The sequence below is a fragment of the Monodon monoceros genome, unplaced genomic scaffold, assembly GCF_005190385.1.
Source record: "Monodon monoceros isolate NGI ecotype Baffin Bay Population unplaced genomic scaffold, NGI_Narwhal_1 Super_Scaffold_18, whole genome shotgun sequence".
NCBI classification, from domain to species: Eukaryota; Metazoa; Chordata; class Mammalia; order Artiodactyla; family Monodontidae; genus Monodon; species Monodon monoceros.
In genome coordinates this window covers 31,109,183-31,129,833 of record NW_021703774.1, presented here as the reverse complement: position 1 = coordinate 31,129,833, position 20,651 = coordinate 31,109,183, and the positions used below count along the sequence as shown (strand labels likewise).

Genomic DNA, 20,651 nt, shown 5'->3' with positions numbered 1-20,651 from the left:
CAAAGCAGGGGACACGCGTTCAAGCCCTGGTCCCGGAAGATCCCACATGCCGCGGAGCAACTAGGCCCGTGCGCCACAACTGCTGAGCCAGCGTGCTGCAACTACTGAAGCCCGCACACCTAGAGCCCGTGCTCCGCAACAAGAGAAGCCACCACAATGAGAAGCCCGTGCACCGCAACGAAGAGCAGCCCCTGCTCACCGCAACTAGAGAAAGCCTGCGCGCAGCAACAAAGACTCAATGCAGCAAAAAAAAAAAAAAAAAGTATATGGAAAGCTTCACGGATTTGCGTGTCACCCTTGTGCACGGGCCATGCTAATCTTCTCTGTAGCGTTCCAATTTTAGTATGTGTGCTGCCAAAGCGAGCACGCTCCCTTTCTTAGTTTTTGCTGGGCAATGGGGTAAGCCCCCATCCTAGCAAGAGGTGTCTCTTCATCTTACCTCCCATATGTTACTCCAAACCAAATTATATAATCAAAAAAATCTTAAAGCAAAAGCCCTAAGACAGTTTACTGCCTCCCTCCAACCTCAATCCCCTGTCTCAACCCAGATACCCCACCTCACTGCAGCCCTGTCCTGTGCTCTCCTCCCCACAAGCACTCTCCCTCATTTGCATACCAATGGGCCTAACCCCTGAAAGCCTTGAATCTTACCCCTGGAGACTCTTTTGGTTCCAAACGGAGGCTCACAGCTTCCAGAGAGGTGGGGACTCTGATGGAGAAGTCATGACCCACGGAGGGGTCTGGGTAGACTGTCGCCTGGGGAGGGCAGGGGAGCCAGCCAAGGCAGGCGTGTAGCCAATCAGACTTCTCTTTTTCCTGACGTCCAGCTGTTTCTTCTCCGTCCTCAGTGGGTCCCTCATCCCACTCCTTTGCTTGGTTTGAAAGATTATTTTTCTCCCTCCCTCCACCTCTTCTACTCTCAGCCCCCTATACGTACCCCTCCCCACCTCCCCTCATCTTTTCCTCTCTTTCTCTGTCTGCTACATCTCTCTTTTTCTGGCCCACCGTCTTTGAGAGGGCAGGTGGTTCCCACCTCCTGAGGGGAGACCAACCCCTCAGATTCTGTACTCTCCAAGAAGAGAAGGCAGCAGTGGGGGTATGTGGAGGGATGGGGCTTGGCTTTCCAGTTTTTTCTCCAGCCAGAGAGTGATAAGGCTTTGGTTTCATAGATGCAATCCAAAGATTAAAAGAGGCTCAGCTGAGGTACTCCGACCAGCACCACTACCCACCGCCTGGACCTCTAATACAGGACCATAACTGAATAAAGATCACCACAGGGAAAGAGATTCAAAGAGAAGGTGAATGGGGGATGGAGCAGGATTTGATAGCCAACTTCAAGCTCTCTGACGATGATGGGGAGGAAGATATAGGAAATTCTCCCAAATCTATAAGATTGAGCCCTAGAAAAAACCTTCCTGATCATAAACACCAGGAGGCATTGTGTGGGGTCCTCAGGGGGCAGAGGAGACTCCCCCCCACTCCATGGTCCCCTACCAAAGATGCATGTGTCAGGAGAGACTCTCCTTTCCCTGGTGCCTTAGGTTGCTGCAGGGCAAGTCCTTGCTGAAGGCACGGGTAAGGGGCTAAGACATTGTCCCCAGGAGTCTGCCAGCCTGCATACATGTTTGCCCAGGTTCATAGGTGAGGCTCCTCCATACTTCCTCCTACTAACCAGATACTGAATCCCAGCTGCATAGTTCTCCTTAGGATCATTTAATCCAAACCTTTCATAGTGCATGTGGGGAAACCGAGGCCCAGCAAGGTGAGGTGACTTGCCCAAGGTCACACAGAGCCAGGGTTAGGTCTTAGATTTCCTGATTCTCAGGCCAGAGAGTTCTCCTTTATTTATATGACCCTCCCCTTCTTTGCCTCACCCCTGAGGTCCTGAGGCCATGTATCTCCGTGCCCTCAGAAGAGATGGCCTTGGCAGAACTCATCTCTGCCCTGGCACAACAGGTGAAGGGTCAGAGCTAACAGCCTGGCCCCAGGGGCAGTGCTCAGCCTGCAGTGCTCCTGGGCACCAGCTGGTGTGGAGGGGGCTTCCCCAGCTCAAGAACCTTGTCACCACAGCAACAATTGTTCCTGTGCCCCAGACAGCCCCCCGCGTGTGGAGAGACACGCAGGGCTCTGCTGGTGGAGGGAGAGAGCCCCTGGAGCCAGGAAGGTGCCCAGAAAGCAGAATGCATATGTGGCGGGCTGTCCTCTACTTTCTCTCTACAGCCTAGGCTCTGCAGCCAGAAACCCGAGCCCCCGCCCCGCCGCCCAGTCAGCCTGGGTGTCACCCGTCCCCACCTCCCACCATTTATTCCCTGCGAAGAATGCAGATGTGACTGTTCATTCATTCCCCCCTGCAGTCTGCTCCCACTCTCCTTTCCCGCTTTCTCGGTGACGCACACCCGCCAGCCCTCCTGCTCTCTGGGCTCTATCGCTGTGCCCCCTGCAATCGGTATTCTCCCACGCACTCGGCCAGCTTGGCCAGATTTGCGGTCACGCCACGCATGCGCCGGCTCACCCACCCCGGACCGCCCCCTCACACCCGCCCCCGGCCCCCGGCCCCCAGTGGAGCAGCTTCTGATTTAGGCTGCACGTCTTAGACCCTCTCCCAGCTTCTGCTCTCGGTTTCACAAACACACCGGCACGCATTCTGGTTACCATGGATTTCAGGGAGGGTCCATGGGATGTGTGTGTGTGTGTGTGTGTGTGTGTGTGTGTGTGTGTGTGTGAGACCTACGTGGGAACCGTCTAACGATCATGCTGTTGTTCCAGACAGCTCAGCCCCCAGAGAGCCCGGAAAAGGCGGCGGGAGGTGCGGGAGCTGGTCTAATCCGAATCTCATTAGGAAAAGCAGGAGGGCATGATGATGGAACGGAGGCGGCAGGCCCTGGGGACAGACGTCTGGCCAGCTGACCCTGTTGCTTCCCTGTTCGTGGGCAGAGAGAGAGGCGGGGGTGGAAGTTTCAGGAACCCTCCTGCTTTTTGGACAGCAAGGGTATAGTCCCTGCTGAGGGCTTGTAGCTACATAACTGCACGGCTGGAACTCATTTCTCTTCCTCTCTCAGGCACACACACACACACACCCCTCATACAGGGTAGACTCCATGTCTTCCGATCTTTTTCTCATGCTGCTTCCCTTCTTTCCTGTTTATGTGCTTTTTCCTCCTTCTCCCACCTGGCAAAATCTGATTCAAACCTTAAGATCCAGCTTAAATGATAGGAGCCATTCTGGTTTCTCCCAGGCAGAAGCAGAGGCCCTCTCCACTATGCTTTCTGTACCCAACATTATTGCAAACACTTAAGACATGCAATTACTAATTCATGGATTTTTCCCTTTATGAATTCCTCAGTGGCGTGGGGTATATATTACTTATCCTTGAATTCTTAGCTGGGAACCTTGCACGTGGTTGATATATGCTGAAAACGTGCTGAATTGAACTGAAGCAGGAAATTAGGGGGCAGGGGGGGAGGGGTGGGACAGCATCCGGCAGTTTTCATTCAAAAGAAGATGGTGTAGTCCAGGAGGACCACAGGGTTGGCTCTGGAACAAACCTTCCACCTGAAGAGAGATTCCAGGGTACCCTGTTTTAGCCCTTCTGTGAACATCTGCATAGCATGTAGACCATTCCAGGTGATGTGGCTGGCCCTTTGCTCACTGCCCTTGATACACCTCTGCCATTGTTTTGTGTATCTTACACTGCCTGTCCTCAACTAGTCTGTTAGCTTTTCCTGGTCAGGAATGGTGTCTGTTTTGTGTCTTTCAGTACTGAGCATTTGGGAGACCTCAACAATTTGGTATGTGTGGGTTAAAAAGAACTTGGAGATTTGGGCTTCAAATGTAGCTGTCAGATTACCTGTCTGACTTTAGGGATTATTTTTGTAACAATTGTGAGTTTGGGGGAAATTCACCAAAAAAACTTTTGGAATCATTTTCCTAGAGCTTCTTAAGGATAGGATCCTTTCTCCACCAGTCTTCTCAGAGCAAGGAAGGTGGGAGGCCGGGGGAGAGGGGTGGCAAAGTGACTTTAAGATACTATTCTCATCTGTTTACACTGTCAAGTTCAAGCAGGGTATTTTTCATATAACTTTATTTTCTCTGCTGTGAAGCATGCTGGAATGTCAAAGTTGTTGCACAAAGTTAATACGGTCTTCAAGAAAGAACAGATATATGTACAGAGTACACATACATACACACCTTCCTACACACCTGTATGTGCATATGTCAGCAGCACTGAGAGAGTTAACTTGTATATGGAGGAGGGGGCTTCCTTAAGCCCAAGGGAAAACAGCACATTGTATGTGGGAGGGTGGTGCTGTAAAGCCAATTTAATTTCCTCTGGTTTACAGATACAGGGAGCAATGGAAGAAGCAGAAATATGCCAGATGCGGCAATAGGATGATGGTGATTTTGTTGCTGCTGAATCAAAACACTTCAGGTTGGCAGGAGCTGGGGAATGACCCCTCCTCCCCGGCGAGTCCCAGGAGCTGTGCTCCCCTGAGGGCCTCATCAGAGGGGCTGAGGGCGCAAGGTGGGGATAAGGTGCAGAAGGGGCTTATCCAGGCCATAGCAACAGGTTGCTTACAGACACAGTAATACCTTGACTCGAAACCAGCTGCAGCCTCGGAGAATGAAGCAGTTGTATGCGAGCATGGGGGATGGAGGCTGTAATGAAATGGGCCCATATTCTGTAAATTAGCAAAAGGGAAAAATAAGAGTATAATGGGAATTTCTTGAAGTTAGGGACCTAGCTTAATCCAATTTCTTAAACATCTCTGGAACTTTTTCCAACCTAACTTGGGAGTGGGCACTGTATCCTAATCGTTTCTAGGACATATGCCCCCACCCCCCCCAACATACACTCAGAGGCTGTAGAGGGGCAGCATCCCCTAGAGAGAGTTAAGGGGAAGATGAAGTTGAGTCAGCCCTGTGGAACCCAGGCTTCCCTTAGAGGCCTGACACACTGCTCACCTGGGCCAGACAGGGTGGGGTGGGAACTCTGGGGCAAGGAAAGCCCATACAGGGAATAAATTATTGCAAGGGAAAGGGATAATATTTAGGACTCTTCCTGCATTAGAACACGGTCTAAAGGATGGAGCTGCATACAGGAACATGAGCGCCAGAGGGTCCTTGGAGGGGGCTCTTATCCACCTCCTTGGTGTACCACATGAAAGCTGAGAGCAGAGGGGACCCATAAGGTAAGAGAGCAGATCGGAACAAACTGTATCCTCAACTGGTTTCCTGAAGGTTCCCACTTGTGTTCACTCATGATGGGAATCAGATCCCCCACCTTGGGGCCTCTGTACCTTTGTGCCCTTTAGACCCCAGAGGAGAGAGAGACCATGCACATTGCCCATGGCTCTCCAAGTTGGAACCTGAGGCCAACTCCTTGATCTTGGAAAATCACACCAGAGAGATGAGCAGGAACACGGGAGCCAGATGTGGCCAGCACCAGCCACCAGGTGTCACTGCTGTGTCTGTCTTAGAAGGGGAGGCCAATCTGCATAAGTGGAAGAGGCTTCTGGGAGATTTCCAGGTGCTCCACCCCTTCTTGAGCAGTTTCTCAGGAACTGCTTCCCGGGAGTGGAAAGAATTGGGCCATCCTCACTGATAGAGAACAGATGGCGGGGCGGGGTTGGTGGCTCTGTACACTCCACTGTGGATGCTGTGTTCCCCCAGGGCATCAGGCCTCTTATCCAGAGTGGCCAAGGGGACAGCAGGATCCATCTGCACCCACACGGGGCCCAGCCTGGGTCTATGACTCCCACCAGCTGATTCCTAGTTTTTTGAGCCATTCTTCTCCTGGAATGTTCCTCCCTGCTCTTACTCTTGGAACAGAGAGGACCAGCCAGGAGGCTGTGTGCTGAGAAGGAGGGTCCCATCTCATCCCTATGCAGAGACAGCCTGATGCAGGCCCTTGTGTGAATCTCTGACCCTCTGCCCTCCCTCAGCCGTTCCCTTGCACTTCCTTTCCGGAGAACACAGGCTGGCACAGAGCTGGTGCACTGTCTGGTACCAGTGAATGGGGTGGTGGAGCAGCAGTTTTGGAAGATGGGATCCTCGGCCAGGGAGACACGGGTTTCTCAGCCTCTTTGGGCCAGAGCTGCCCACCATGCAGGAGTTTCCAGCAGGACTTCCCAAACCTCACCTCTAGGCTTCCCCTGACCATCTTCTGCTTGCTTTGGCCAGGACAAGATCCAGATGTCAGTTCATAGCCCAGACTTACCCAGGAGTGATGAGGGGAGGAGGAGAGAGAAGAGAATATGAAGTCTTTAGACACACCTCTGTGCTTCTGGGGCCAGAAGTTTGGATGTGCAGTGGGTGTCTTTGAGCTGCGTGGACCAAATCAAGCCTTTGGAAGTCTTGCTCTAGAAGCTGCAGGGGCAGCAGAGTACGTGGCTTGTCCTTGCATCAGGAGGGTGGGTTAAGAAAGGCAAAGCTGAGAGCAAGAAAAGGAGACAGAGAAAACAAATGGTGGGCACAGGCACCTGGGCCACTGCATTCAAGTGTGGCCAGAGGAGCTCCAGGGGCAGAGTAAGGCCTAGATGACCACAGATTGCAGCAGGCGGAAGCACATCATGAGGTCCAGCGGGATGGGCGGCTTCAGGTAGTTTCCATCCAGCCGCAGGTAGCGGAGGTGTGGCACGTTCTCCAGATCCGAGGAGAAGTCGTGGAAGGCAACTACATCGTTGGGGCAAATCTGGGTCCCATTGATTTCTATGGAGAAAAAGGGGAGAAGTCAGCAGGAGAGATGGGCAGGGGATCAGGCCTGACAGGGCTGGAGTAAAAGACAAAGAGGAAGAAGAGGGTAGACAGGGGCAAGGACTCTAGAGTTTTCCTCTCTGGAACTGGCTGACCAGTTCTTGGGAACGTGTGACCGTGAATGAGTCGACCGTAACCTCCAGACTCCATTTACCCATTTGTGAAACAAATTAAGTTGGAATTGATCAACAATTGTTATTGAAAATTTACTCAGAAGAGTCACAGAGGAAGTAAACTTTCAGCTGAACCTTCAAAGATAGGATTACAGCAGGTAGAGACCTGGGGATGGTGTTCTGATGCTGTGACCTATTTGAATGATACTGTGGAGGCCAAGAAGCTCATGGCAGAGTTTGGGACCAGTAAACAGTACAATGTGATGTGCTAGGAAGACTAAGCTGGAGAGGTAAGTTGTGGCCACCAGTTACGGGAGGCCTTCAGATATTTCACTAAGGGTGGGGTCTTTGATTTCCAGTCTGAGGAATGGCACTGAGCAGGACTGTTGTTATGAGATGGATGGTGGGATATATGAACCATAGTATCCTGGAGCGCTAAACCTGGAAGGGTCCTATGATCAGGTTTGTACTACAGAAAGATGAATCTGGCTACAGTGTGGAGAAACAATAGGGGGAAGCAAGATCTGAAGCCAGCCGGTGGATGGGTTACTCTGGAGGTTTTCCTGAGAACAGGATGTGAGGCATGAGGATGAGCAGAAGGTGGTTACGTTAACTGAAATAGGGATGACAGGAAGAGGAAAGGGGCCTGGGAAGGGCACGGAGCCCTAGGACATGATGAATCTGTTGATTCTGAAGTTGATTACCGATTCTGGGGAAGGTAAGCTGGAAAGGTAAGTTATGGCCAAATTTTGGTAGGCTTTCAAATGGAAAATGAGTTTCCATTTTCTCCTTCCCCTCTTATTAGATGACAGGAGGTATGGCATCTTCTAAATGGAGGTTTGGATTCTCCCGAAGCCTTGCTTCTTTTATATTCTGTGGGTTGTTGTTGTGGTTGCTCTTCGTCTCCTTCTTCCTCTTCCCCGTCTTCCCTCTCTCCCCTTTCTTCTCTCTTCAACACTGGAGTAGCAGAAAGAGCCCTGACATAGATGGATTTTCTTCCTATGACCCTTGTGACTTTGGACTTTACCACCCTGATGCTCAGTTCTCAAATCTGTGAAATGGTGCGAGTGGGTGTGACCTTTCTGTCTTCAACCTCAGAAGGCTGGATAATACACTGCCCCCCCCCCCCACCCCTGCAGCCTGTTCTTCCACAGTGTGGTAGAAACTTGTCAGCCATGGATTAATCAAGGTATCATTTCTGTCTAGATCTGTGGCCTATACAGCCTCCTGGGGCTAATGTGTTCCATTAGTTTGCTACCTGCAGGGTAAAATTAGACAGTAGTTTTCCCTTTTCCTGAATTTGTTTCTTACAAGATTTTAAGAAGCCTTCCCCTACTTTTGTGTAATTATCTCAGATGAGTGAATAAGCCTGTTCTCCCACCTGCTTGTTTCACTATTATAGAAATTCAAAAATCCCCCTCTCATCCTCTGGCTTGAAAACTAAGGATTCCTAATATTATTTTAGGACTGCTTCTCTTTCCTCGTGGTGTCCTTTATCTGCACAGCTGCTGCATTCCTTGTGTGAACGTAGCCTGATTTTGTCCACGGACCAGATAATATTTTCTCTTTTGTTTTCAAACTGTTCTGCTGATGCTCTACTCAGACCTGACATTTTTGATTGAAGTAAAACTGTGACTTCGAGCCTCTTTTCTGGCCTGCAATTTTTTTATCCCAAGCCCGGGACCCTGTCAATGTAGCTTAGGCAAATTCTGCCTTAAGTGTACTATCTTATATGCGTAAATCTTCCAGCCTTCCAGATAGATTCAGAAAGCACCTGCATACGGACATGTCCTTCTGGCTGCACGTTTTTACCAGTTGTATATACTCTGAGTATATAGCTGCCTCTCTGTGTATGCTTTTTGCAGACTCTTTAAAACCTAGGCTTAGGCTTGAGAAGAAGCCTCTTTCCTCACAGCTACCAGTTTCTGCAGTGGACAGGCCCAGGACATTTCCGAGTCAACATTTAAATGTCACCATTCTGCTTTTAGGAGGATGTCCGGGGCTATATTCCACGTCTACCTTACCTATAGATCTGGAGGGCAAAGGAGCTGGGGCTGATGGGAAGGGGTGGAAGGAGAAAAGTTATTACCCTCCAAGCATGGTATTCTGGGCACTTTATCCATATTAAACTATTAAATCTTCACGTCAACTTTGTGCCACTCTCATTTTACAAATGAGGAAACTTCCCAGAGAGGTCAGATATCCTTTTAAGGTCACATAGATAGTAAGTGGAAAGACCAAGGTTTGAAGACCAGGGCCCCATTGGGTGCTTTTTGCACCCCCACCATGAGGCTCATGAGAAAGTGTTGAGGCAGCAGAGACTCCAGCTTCCCTCCCAGTGGCTGCACCCCAGCCCTGTCCCCACTCACTCTCGATGCTGTTGTTGTTGAGGTACAGGTGCTCCAGCTTGTTGCTGATGGCAGGCACATTGCTGATCTTGTTGTGCGACAGGTGGAGCACGAGGAGGTTGGAGATGTTAAAGGAGTTCCTGGGGAGGCCCCTGTCTGAGAGCTTGTTGTAGTTGAGGCGAATGAAGGCCAGGTTGGGGAAGCCCTTGAAGTATCCGCTGGGGATGGTCTCGATTTTGTTGCTGTCCAGGTAGAGCTGGTGAATGGCCACGGGGATCTTGGGTGGCATCTTTCTCAAGGTGTTGTGAGCCAGGTTGAGCTGCATGAGGTTTTTAAGGCCCTGGAAGGTGTCGGGCTTGAAGACGCCGTCGCTTAGCCTGTTGTGTTGGAGATCCAGGAGCAGCAGTTTCTCCAGATTGCTGAAGACGCCGGGTGGGATTCTGGAGATATGGTTCTGGCTTAGCCTCAGCTGCTCTAAGTTCTGGGGCAGAGCCGAGGGCACCTCTTCAAGGTGGTTCTTTTCCATGTAGAGGAACACCAGGCTGGGTAGTTTCTCTAGCACTTTCTGGTCCACCTTGCGAATTCGGTTGTTGTCCAGGTTGATCCACCTCAGTCCCGTGGCGTTCTTGAAGGACTCCACTGGGAGCTCAGTTATGAAGTTGTTCTGGAGATAGAGGTAATGGATGCGGGATGGGATGAGAGGGACCTTTCGAAGATTGCGGCTGTCACAGTAGAGGGCAGACGGGAAATCAGGGGGGCAATAGCACTCCCGGGGACAGTCAGGAAAGATAGATGGAGGGCCTGGTGGGAGGGGAGGAGGCAGGTCTGTAGGCTCCAATGGCTCATGGGGCTGAGGAAAGCTGGGTGTGGGCCTGAGTCTGGGTCTGGGCTGGAGCCTTGGTCTGGGTCTTGGTCGTCTTGTTGGCTGGCCTTGGACCTCTGAGGCCAAGATGAGGAGAAGTGGGAGGAGCCAGCAGAGGGATGACCTCATGATCCAGGTGACGCCCCTGTGGGGAGGAATACAGGAAGTCATCAGCCGGCTGGACCTCAGTAATGAGAGGACATGTCTTTGCGGCTAGAGTTGGTCAGGATGGGCTCCAGGGGCAGCTGTGGGAGGGACCTGTGGAAGCATCTCCTTGTTTGCCTGTATCCAGCAGGTGAGAAAGTAACAAGGGCCGGAGGGTCTGGATCCCTCTCCCAGAGGCCTAGCCACTGAATGTGTTAAGCCTGCTCTGGAGAGTGTGAGCCATCCTGGCAGAAAGCACATTGGGCTGTGAATCAGGAGTCCCGGGGCTTCCTGGAGAAGACCCTTAACCTCTCTAGCCCTCGGTGTCCCCATTTGCATCATGAGAAAATCATCCCTTCACTTATACTCCCCTTACAGGAGGGATGTTAGAATATGTGAGCCATAGAGTCCTGGGGTGTTACATCTGCAGGCTCCTTACGGATCCCATAACTCGGTGGTTTTCAAACTGTGCCCCCATTTCTGTGGAGTCCTCCTGAGAGAGGGAGACCAAGGGGGTGGCCCTGGGGTACCCCCAACCCACCCCTGTGCCAACCTGAGCAGCTCTGTGTTTTTTAATCTGTTATGTATATTGAGGTTTAGCCAAGGCATTCATTTGAAAAAAAAGTTGCATTGCTAAAAATGTTTTGAAATCCACCAATCAAGTCCAGACTTGACTAGTTATAAAAATTGAGTACTGGAGGAAAGAAGTAGCTTGTGAAGGCCAGGAAGCTATGTAACAGCAGACCCAGGACAAAACCCCAGGTCTCCATGGGCTCACAGCGCTCTTGGGAAGGAAGTGCTGCAGGTACCCTTGTGTCTGCCCTTGATCACCCCTCACCCCCAGCGCTCAGCTCAGAGAATGCTGGTCTTTGCCAGCAGGATACACACCAAGAATTTCTCCCCAGATGTGGAGGATCCTGGGGAAATAAACAAGGAAGGAACTGAAAGCCATGGGGAATACAACAAACTAGTGAATATAACAAAAAGGAAGCAGACTCATAGGTATATAGAACAAACTAGTGGTTACTAGTGGGGAGAGAGAAGCAGGAAGGGGCAATACAGAGGTAGGGGATTAAGAGGTATAAACTATTATGTATAAAATAAACTAGGATATATTGTACAACATGCAGAATATAGCCAATATTTTATAATAACTATAAATGGAGTATAACCTTTAAAAATTGTGAATCACCATATTGTACACCTGTAACTTATATAATATTGTACATCAACTATACTTCGATTTAAAAAAAGGCTGTGGGGGTCATTTCTTCTGACCTGGTATTGCTGCTTTCCATATCCATTGGAGTTGGTGGGATTGAGGTGGGATATAAAGAAGAACTTCCTGCCTCAGAGACATAGTGGAATAGTTTGCTAAAGGATGTTTTCGGGTTGCCCTTCCCCTTGGTCCTGATGACACCTCAGACAGGGCCATGTAGTTTGAGTTGAATTAAGCTGGGGAAATTGCAGTAGACCCAAGTCTGCAGATGGAAATTGGCTTCTCCCATAGACTTGCTCCCCTGGCCTGGCTGGGTTACCTGTACTTTCCCCTCCCAGGGCCATCATCCCTGTGACAGCCCCTCTGGTCTCCCTCTGGGGTCTCTGTTTCCACATTGCTCCCAATGGCCCTCCTTGCTGCTGCTTCACAGTTGTGGTGGTCTGTCCCTCTCCTTCCTGGGGTCTGGGACACACTGGAGATGCAGGTTTCTTGGGGTGCCCTGCAAGAGAGTGGGCTGGAGTGTATCCCCAGCTGCATCTGGACCCTGTGAAGCCTCTGTTCCAGGCTCCCCCTCTCTTTCCTTGGAGCCCACATCTTTCCTTGTGTGACGCAGTGCCAGCTTCCTGCTGGCTTTGCTCAAAGGAAGACGATAGAAGCCCCTCACCAGCTACTTAGTCCTGAGTCCGATGCTCGGGAGGAGCTGAATGCGACAAGAAACAGGAAAGAGGGCAGAGCCCACCCTGGAGGGGCAGAGGGCGTCTCCCCACACCTTTCACACATACCCCCTGGACACCCAGCCTGCACACTCTCACACACACACCACTCCTCTCCCTGTACCACACACATAAGCAAACGCACGCCCTCCTGTCATCTGCGTGCAAGAGTGAGGCCTCATAGAGCATACTGAGTATGGGAAGGAAGGAGAGGAAGAAGGCGGAAGACAGATGAGGACGGAGGAGGGAAGAGACTGCCCTGCAGCTTCTGTTGCTTCTTCACCTCCCTCTAAGGTGGTCTCTTCCCAGGCAGACCTCTCCAAGGGGTCCCGGAGTACCATGTCCCCTGGGCCTCCCATCACAAAGGACCTTGCAGTTAGATTCTTGTCTTTATCTCCAGTTGAGGATGTAACAGTCTTGGGGATACACCGAAAGGACTGAGAAGAAAAGACATTCATTGTAAAACCAAACTTGAGTCTTGTTGCCGGACCCCACACCACTTGTAACTGGTGAACCATGAATTAATATGTTACAAGTCCTGTAATTTTCTTGAAAATAGCACAACCATATTGCACATAGATTTTAAACAGGTGGTTAAAACATTAGTGTACTAAACTCAAACATTTTTAAGAGCCCCAATTTTTGTGACCTTGAATTTTTTTGCTTTGGAGTTTTTTATTTCCCGATCACCCAGAAGCCTGACAATAAGCAAGAGATCTCTCGTGGTGTGAGAAGCCCTGCCCTGGGGAGTCTTCCCAGGCTGGCTGGGCCCTCTATCCCTTCATTGCCTTTGTCACCAAGAGCATCTACCTGGTGCTGGGCCCTGAGGGAAGCAAGAAAAGCTCGTCCAGAGTGGAAGCCTGCTCTGTGAGGCACTGTGACTCTGACTCAGGCAGCTGGCCCTCGCTCAGGGGTGTTTCTTGGTGGTTCAGGGCCTGGGCAGCAAGCACTTGGCCTCATTGTCAGGGGTGACAGAATCACAGGTTAGTCACAGCTCCACCTGGCAGGCCTGCCCCCGACTCCTTCCATCCACGTGAACACAGGACTTCCTCATCCCCACCGCCTATGCCAGACCTTTTGGGAGCTTCTCTTATCTTCCCATGGGTCCTCTGACCCTTCTACACTCTAGACCTCTGGGGCTGGCCAAGCTCCTCTCAGAGATGAGAGGAGGTTCCCACGGAGAAGCTCCTGGGCCTGTTCCGTGGAGAAACTGGATCTGTTCAATTCCCCTTCTCTTAGCCTGTGGCTGAACCATTCTGTGTGTGTGTTTGTGTGTGTGTGTGTGTTCGCACACGCACACACTTCCTTCTTTAGGAAATAGTGCTCATTTCTAAGGCTTTTCTCATCAGGCAGTGCACCGTCCTGCTGGAGTCTGGGCAGCCCCCAGAGTCTAAGTCTCCAAACCAGAATTTGTGACAGACTGGAGGTCCTTGGACTCCAAGGGGAGCCGCAGTCTTCCTCACAAAGCCCAGAGTCACACCTTCTTATGTTCCTGTCTTCCAGAACCTTCTGTCCAGTCATAACAGTGCCTTAGGCTGGGTCGTAAGTGTGTGTGAGTTTTAAATTTCGTATGCCTTTGCAAGCACGCCTCCCAGCTTTCTGCCAGGCTGTGCTCACTGCTTGCTCAATGAACGCATGTGGACCACCTAGAACCACTCACCTCTTCCTGCAGCCTGTTCACCAGCATCGGTTCTCAAAACGCTGCTCGTTTGTGGGGGGAAAGCAATTGCTTTGACTGACCCAAAATTCACTCCCTCATTTAAGAACATTTTCTTTTTTTCTTTTTAATAAATTTATTTATTTATCTTTTGGCTGTGCTGGGTCTTCATTGCTGCACGCAGGCTTTCTCTAGTTGCGGTGAGTGGGGGCTGCTCTTCATTACGGTGCGCGGGCTTCTCATTGCGGTGGCTTCTCTTGTTGCGGAGCACGGGCTCTAGGCACGCGGGCTCAGTAGTTGTGGCTCACGGGCTTAGTTGCTCTGCGGCATGTGGGATCTTCCCGGACCAGGGCTCGAACCCATGTCCCCTGCACTGGCAGGTGGATTCTTAACCACTGTGCCACCAGGGAAGCCCTAAGAACATTTTCTAAGAGAGTTTTAAATTCAAATTTCAGTTCCAAGTATTAGAGATTTGGGCTTGAATCCTGGCTCTGACCCTCTTCCTCAGGCCCCAGGCTCCTCAACTGTGTGAGGATCACACACATTAAGTCATGTTGTAGAGAATAAAATCTCTACAGATGGCAGTGGTTTCGTTTATTCATTTATTTGTTTATAAAAGGGCATATTCTCTAGAGACACTCTGACCTATTTGTTTATTTTTTTTAGGCCGCGCTGTGTGGCATGTGGGATCTTAGTTCCCCAACCAGGGATTGAGCCCATGCCCTCTGCACTGGGAGCACAGAGTCTCAACCTCTGGACCACCAGGGAAGTCCGAGAGACTCTGATTTTTAAAGTGAGATAGCCCTGTCCCTGCTTAGCTCATAAATTCATTCATTTAAGGTTCAAACTCCCAGGATCCTTGCAATGTTTAGCCTCAGGACTGGGGGCAGGGTTGAGGTCCACATGGGTTTGCCAAGTCATTAGGGCAGGTTTACGGGTAATTGGCTTTGTATGGAGAGAGTCTAGGATTGGGGCTGGGCTGGGAGTGCGGTTGGGTGTGTCTCCCCGGGTTAAAGAAGGATGACTCCACGCTACTTCCTGGTGTTCTTCTTTCTTGTCAGATTTCCCATCTAGCTTGTCACCCCTGAGCCTCCATGGCTTAACACAGCCAGTGACCCTACCACGGAGGATGGGGTTGCCCCTGGACACACCCATGGACATTGGGATGACCCTCTTTCTTTATTCCCTTCCTTCTGTCCTAAACTCAGACTTCTGAAAGCCATCCTGTTCCCTTTATCTCTTTCTGAAGCCCAGAAGAGAGTTAGAAGCTAGGTGAATCAGATGGTCTCTGATCAGCTGTTAGCAGAGGAGTGAGGCAGGCCCAGCCAGGCTGCCTGAGACTCTTCCAAGGCCTCCAAGTAGGGCTTGTGGGGTCCTGAGGTAAGGAAAGGGTTGACATGGAGGCGTGATAAATTCAGCACATCACTGATGCACTGTCCCTTTCCTGGGGAGTGAAATCAGAGTAAGGGTGAGCCTGTTTGGGGCAGAGACAGGGAGTGCATCATGGTGCATATTAGACAGGGGACGTGGGGTCACAGCCCGTCTACCTTGACCTAGTGACGTGACCCTGTTCTCGCCTCAGTTTCCTTATCTGTAAAATGGAGATAACGAAGTTTTCCCTATCCCTATCTTCCTCATCCAGTTGTTTTCAGAAGTGTGATAAGCAACTTCAAAATGTGCTACAGATCAGAAAGTGCTAAAAATCAATATAACACTATTATGGAGAGACAATCTGTCTCCCCAGTGTCTACCACCAGGCAAAGTGTAAACACAGTGTTTTTTTGGCCTCAGGCCACTAGTCTAGAAGAGCAAGTTTTCCATTCCAAGGGCCTGGGGAAGAAACAAGCGTGAGAATGGCTCTAGTCCTCTGACAGCCTGTCACCTCACCGTATCCTTCTCTCTGCCTCCATCCCCTAACATCTCCAAGCCCTGCAAAAAAGCATACAAGAATCTGTCTGATGCACTGGGTGCTTGTAGATGTGGGTCTCAACCCTGCAACTCATCAGCTGTTTAGCCGGGTACTCTTGAGAAATCTCTTACCTCTACTAAGCTTCAGTTTCCTCATCTGTAAAATGGGCATACTAACACCTTCTTATCAGATTATTTTGAAGGTTAAGTGAGGAAATGTGTGAAAAGTGAGGCTCAGTGAATGTTAAGCTATTATTGACATTATTTCAAAGTAATGGGGTCTCTTTCCCTCCAGCTTGGCCAGAGGACAGGCCTGCCCTCCACCGAAAGGCTGATCTTTGCAGGCGGGCACATGGATTTCTCCCAACCTTCCTACACAGAGCAATTTCCTCCTCTTTTGGGCCTTTGAGACCACACCTGGGTCTCAGAACCAACAAATTAGAGAGAACACAGATGCCTCTGGCCATTCGGGGAACGTTTACTCTGTCCCTGCAATTCAGTAACCCCCACCCCTAACATTTCTGAAGCAGGTGAGGGGATGCTGACCAGGGACGGAGCACTCTGCTGTCCTCAGCAGGCTGTGGAGTCCCACTGTGGCCCATGACTTCCCATCCCAACCTGTTGCACCTGGCCTTTCTGCCCCTTCCAGCTTCTCCCACAGGCCCAATAAATAGGGCTGCCGCCCCCTCTCCCAGGAAGGCGAAGGGGGAGTGTTCAGCCCATCCTCTGTGTGAGCCCGTCAGAACAGACAGCTGTTGGGCAGGGGAGGGGGGGCATCTAGAAGGGATGGAGGGGAGCCGCACGCATGCCCCTGGGGGCCCAGGGAAGGCAGATTAGCAGGTAAGAGGAAACATAAACTCTTTGGAGCTACCTTGGGGGAACTTTCTTTCTGGAATGTACCCCCACGACATACCTGTCAGTGCTTACAAGGAGAAGGGAGGGTGAGAGCTCACAGGAGGTCTTCCCTGTTCCCTCAGGTGCTTGTTTCTACTCTGCAAAAGAGGGTGGCCCACTTGGGACCCTCGGGAGCTCCTCCATCAGACAGTCCTTGTCCAGGAAGCCACACAGCCCTTCTGTGCAGCTAACAGCCTGGGCTCTTCAATTCCACACAGGTCTCCTTCAAGCCCCTGGTTCAGGTTCTCAAGCCCTAGCTGACCCTCAAGTCCTAAGACAACAATAGATTCCTGGGTCTTGATCCAGTGGGTCTGGAGCAAGGGGTCCAGGCATCTATATTTTTAGTAAGCACCCCTCTCCCCCTCCCCTGCACTCAGGGCGTTTGGAAGAGCAACCATATTTGGAGACCCTGCTCTTGCCCATGCCCTGCCTGCCTTGGGATAGCACTCTGTGTTGTCAAAGAGGAATGAGCTGGGGAGATGGAGAGGGACCACTCTATTTGGAAACAAGCCCCATTCAGTTGGCCACTTCAGTTTTCCCCTCCCTGACTGATTAAGGAACTACTGTCTTTTTTCCTCTCCCACAGGGACCCCTTACCAATGTGGGATAATTTTGAAGTGGCTTTAAAGAGAAATCTTTTCTAGCTGCCCGCAGAAAAAAGAAATGAATTGCCCCCAGAGCTGGGAATTAGTACCTCCAAAGTCAGAGCTACTAGGAAGACACTGTGCAGGTTGGAAACCTGCTTTTCTCTCTCCCACTCAATTAAGTTCTGAAGAACGAAGAAATCCTTCCAGCTCCTGCAGTTGTTCATGCCCTTCCTACTCCGCCTGGACTCAGGACACATGATTTCTTTTGGCTCTGCCATCTCAGTGGGGAGACACACTTTCTCTTTTCTCTTACAGCTGGGGAGGCGTGTGAGAGGGCAAGAGACAAGATGCAGTGTGCGTGAGCGTGCCTGTGTGTGTCCCTGCCAGTGTCTCATCACTATGTGCTCTAGCCCTGCATGTCAAATGCGGAAGAGTGGAGGTGAATGGACAGGATGCCTTCATATTGTGTGCGTATCAGTGGGTGTGCAGGTGGAGCGAGAGCGCAGCCTCTGTGTGACACGTGTGTGCGCCTGTGACAGTGTGTGACAAAACGTGAAAGGTGCAGAGAGATGGGTTCTAGAGTAGGGTTTCTATGGGAACTTGATCTGTAGAAATACCGTGCGCAGCGTAACTCTGCGCTACAACAAACATCTGTACCAAGAAAGTTTAGCTTTCGCAACAAGCAAATACATGGGTACAGAATGATGCAGAGAGGGAAGAGCGTGGAGAAGAAATGAGGAAGACTAATGTGAGTTCCTTCGAAAGGAGAAACATTTGGTGGAAGGAAGGAAAGAAGGATGGAAGGAAGGAAGGGAGGGAGGGAGGGAGGAAGGAAGGAAGGAGAGGATACAGACTAGATCAATAAACTAGCTTGGATAGAGCAGGAAGAAACTGGCTGGCGGCAGGAGCCTTCCTGCCCATCTCCAGACTGGACTTACCTGCACCACCTTCCTCTCCTCTCAGCTCTGGGTTTCATCGGCAAGGCTCCCTCCGTTTCCCCCCGCCCTTTGGTGGAGCTGTGGCAGCAGAGAGCCAGCTAGAAGTTCTGATCTCCTAGTGGTGTGTGCCTGCTTGTGTTTGCCTGGCTTTTCTTCCACCGGATCCTACTGGGGTGGGGAGGTTAGGTGGGGGGAGGGCCGGGCAAATTGTAAGGAGGGAGGGGAGGAGTGAGGAAGGGAGGGGAGAAGGGAGGGAGGGAGGGGAGAAGGGAGGGAGGAGAGAAGAGAGGGAGGGAGCTTGGGAAAGGAGGAATGACAACAATAAAGTCTTTATTTAGCAGCCAAGACTCCCAAAGACTTCATCCACACACCATGCCCACTAACGGACCCGTTTTTAATAACATTTCCTTCTGCTGCTGCTGCTTCTGGGAGGGAGATTGTTTGACCCATGTTGGTAAACAGGCCAAATTAACAGAGGAAAAGGAATGAAAAGCGTCAGACTCTTTCATTCCTCCTTCTAACAATTGCCTTTCTTCTAATGCCCCTCACTCTCCTGCTGTTACATTCCCAAATGTGAGGGGTGTGGGATGTGTCCTCTGAGCAGTGACAATCCTTCCCTGGGTCATCTTGTCTAGGAGGTTGCTAAGGGAATGGAGTCTTGCTGCGTGTGAGTTAGCACAAGAGACAGCCTTGGTTTGGCTGCCAGGATGCTCTGAGGACCAGAGATGGAAAAGTCTGGCCTGGGATCACACTGCAAAGGTAAGGCAGAATAAAGATTTTATGTAAGACCTAAAGTCACTGTCCGTGTGAACAACGTCAGTGTCTTTTTTCAGCTTCTCCATGTATATCACACTCAGGAGAGAGTTGAAGGCTGTATGGTCATCACACAAAGTACATGAGGAAACCCAAACGTCCCCTGTCCATGTCACCCCAGAAGACCCACTCAAGTAAGACCATCACCTCTAACAATTCTCGTCAGTTAAAAAACTGCAACACACTTGTAGCTAAGTGTTAAGTAACAGCCCGTCGAAACTGCCTGCCACCTCAGCTGATTACTTAGAAAACTTGATGATGTTTACTTTTTCTATCATCAGGTCCCTGGAGAGCTGCTTCATTGGAAGCATTGGCTGGGAGAGCATTTTGCGATTCACTGGCTTCATATAGCCAGACCCTTAGCCTCCTCCAGAAAGAGGTGGCTCCTCCAGAAAGAGCTGCCCTTCTTGGAGTCTCGGGGACACCAATTGGCGAAGCTTCACCCTAAGGGAGGTATCTATCTCTTTTTGGTGTGTCAAGGACAATATGAGGTGAAGGCTGGGAAAAGTGGTGGGAAGTTAAGATACCTGGGTTGCTGCTGCAGTTGCCGACTCCTAGGATGGAGCTAGGAGGCGGAATGTGGGGACAGAAAAGTGCAGGGAAGGTGAGGCAGTGGCGAGGTGGTTCTCCAATGTGGTGGAATACAGCTACATTTCCAGAGAGTCAGGACCTGCTCACACTTCCCACCCAGGTTGAAATCCCATCTTGGGGGCTCACTGCTTATTTGATCTGCACAGTAAGTGCTTAAAGCAAGAGAAGAAAGGGCACGATTGTCTATGATCCTTTCCACAGGGAGGCAGCTCAGGCTCCCCACCTCCCCACTGCCCTGTCTGGAGACTCTGCCAGGAAGGAGAGGTGTGGCCCTGAGCAGTTTGGGCTCAACTGCCCTGTGATCATCAGGCCCACAGGGGCTGGATCTGGGTCAGACCCTCACCCCTCACAAACTGAGGCTCACAGCCTCGGGTGGCTGGGGGTCCGGGCAAATACGCAACAGGGAGGACCTGTGGGAGTCTTGTGGTAGCGTACCCCTCAGCCAGCCTGGGGGTCTGGGTCGCCTGGGGTGAGTGGCTCCTGGTGGGTAGAGGCAGCATCCTGCCCATCATGGTATAACCCGCAGCCCCCACCTGAGGCTTGGCACAGCCTGGGTGCTCAGTAGGAGTCTGTTTCATCACATTTAAGAGGGTTGAACAAGGAAATTCTCTGTCGATCTCTTTTTTTTTTTTTTTTTGCGGTACGTGGGTCTCTCACCGTTGTGGCCTCTCCCGTTGCGGAGCACAGGCTCCGGACATGCAGGCTCAGCGGCCATGGCTCACGGGCCCAGCTGCTCCGCGGCATGTGGGATCTTCCCGGACCGGGGCGCGAATCCGCGTCCTCTGCATCGGCAGGCGGACTCTCAACCACTGCGCCACCAGGGAAGCCTTTTTTTTTTTTTAATTAATTAATTAATTTATGGCTGTGTTGGGTCTTCGTTTCTGTGCGTGGGCTTTCTCTAGTTGTGGCGAGCGGGGGCCACTCTTCATCGCGGTGCGGGGGCCTCTCACTGTCGCGGCCTCTCTTGTTGCAGAGCACAGGCTCCAGACACGCAGGTTCAGTAGTTGTGGTTCACAGGCCTAGTTGCTCCGTGGCATATGTGGGATCTTCCCAGACCAGGGCTCGAACCCGTGTCCCCTGCATTGGCAGACGGATTCTTAACCACTGCGC

General features: G+C 51.1%; 1 protein-coding gene and 1 non-coding gene across 2 annotated transcripts; both read right to left on the bottom strand.

The window, feature by feature from the left end:
* Positions 1-260: 260 nt before the first annotated feature.
* Positions 261-367, bottom strand: LOC114900067. Its single transcript, XR_003794694.1, has one exon. It is a non-coding gene; the product is annotated as a U6 spliceosomal RNA (small nuclear RNA).
* A 3,698-nt stretch (positions 368-4,065) lies between these two features.
* PRELP (proline and arginine rich end leucine rich repeat protein) lies at positions 4,066-18,283 on the bottom strand. Its single transcript, XM_029230405.1, has 3 exons — positions 18,138-18,283; positions 9,237-10,222; positions 4,066-6,709 (listed from the first exon to the last, which is right to left on the bottom strand). The coding sequence occupies exons 1-3, from the start codon at positions 18,173-18,175 to the stop codon at positions 6,534-6,536; spliced, it is 1,200 nt and encodes a 399-aa protein (XP_029086238.1). The 5' UTR covers positions 18,176-18,283; the 3' UTR covers positions 4,066-6,533.
* Positions 18,284-20,651: the final 2,368 nt, after the last annotated feature.

What these genes read in the sequence shown, in the direction of transcription:
- PRELP (XM_029230405.1), bottom strand. Translation starts at nt 18,175, where the DNA reads ATGAAACCCAGAGCTGAGAGGAGAGGAAGGTGGTGCAG. An exon ending in AGGAGAGGAAGGTGGTGCAG is followed by an intron (nt 10,223 to 18,137) that starts GTAAGTCCAGTC and finishes TCCTCCCCACAG; the next exon opens with GGGCGTCACCTGGATCATGA. An exon ending in CAACAACAACAGCATCGAGA is followed by an intron (nt 6,710 to 9,236) that starts GTGAGTGGGGAC and finishes TTTTCTCCATAG; the next exon opens with AAATCAATGGGACCCAGATT.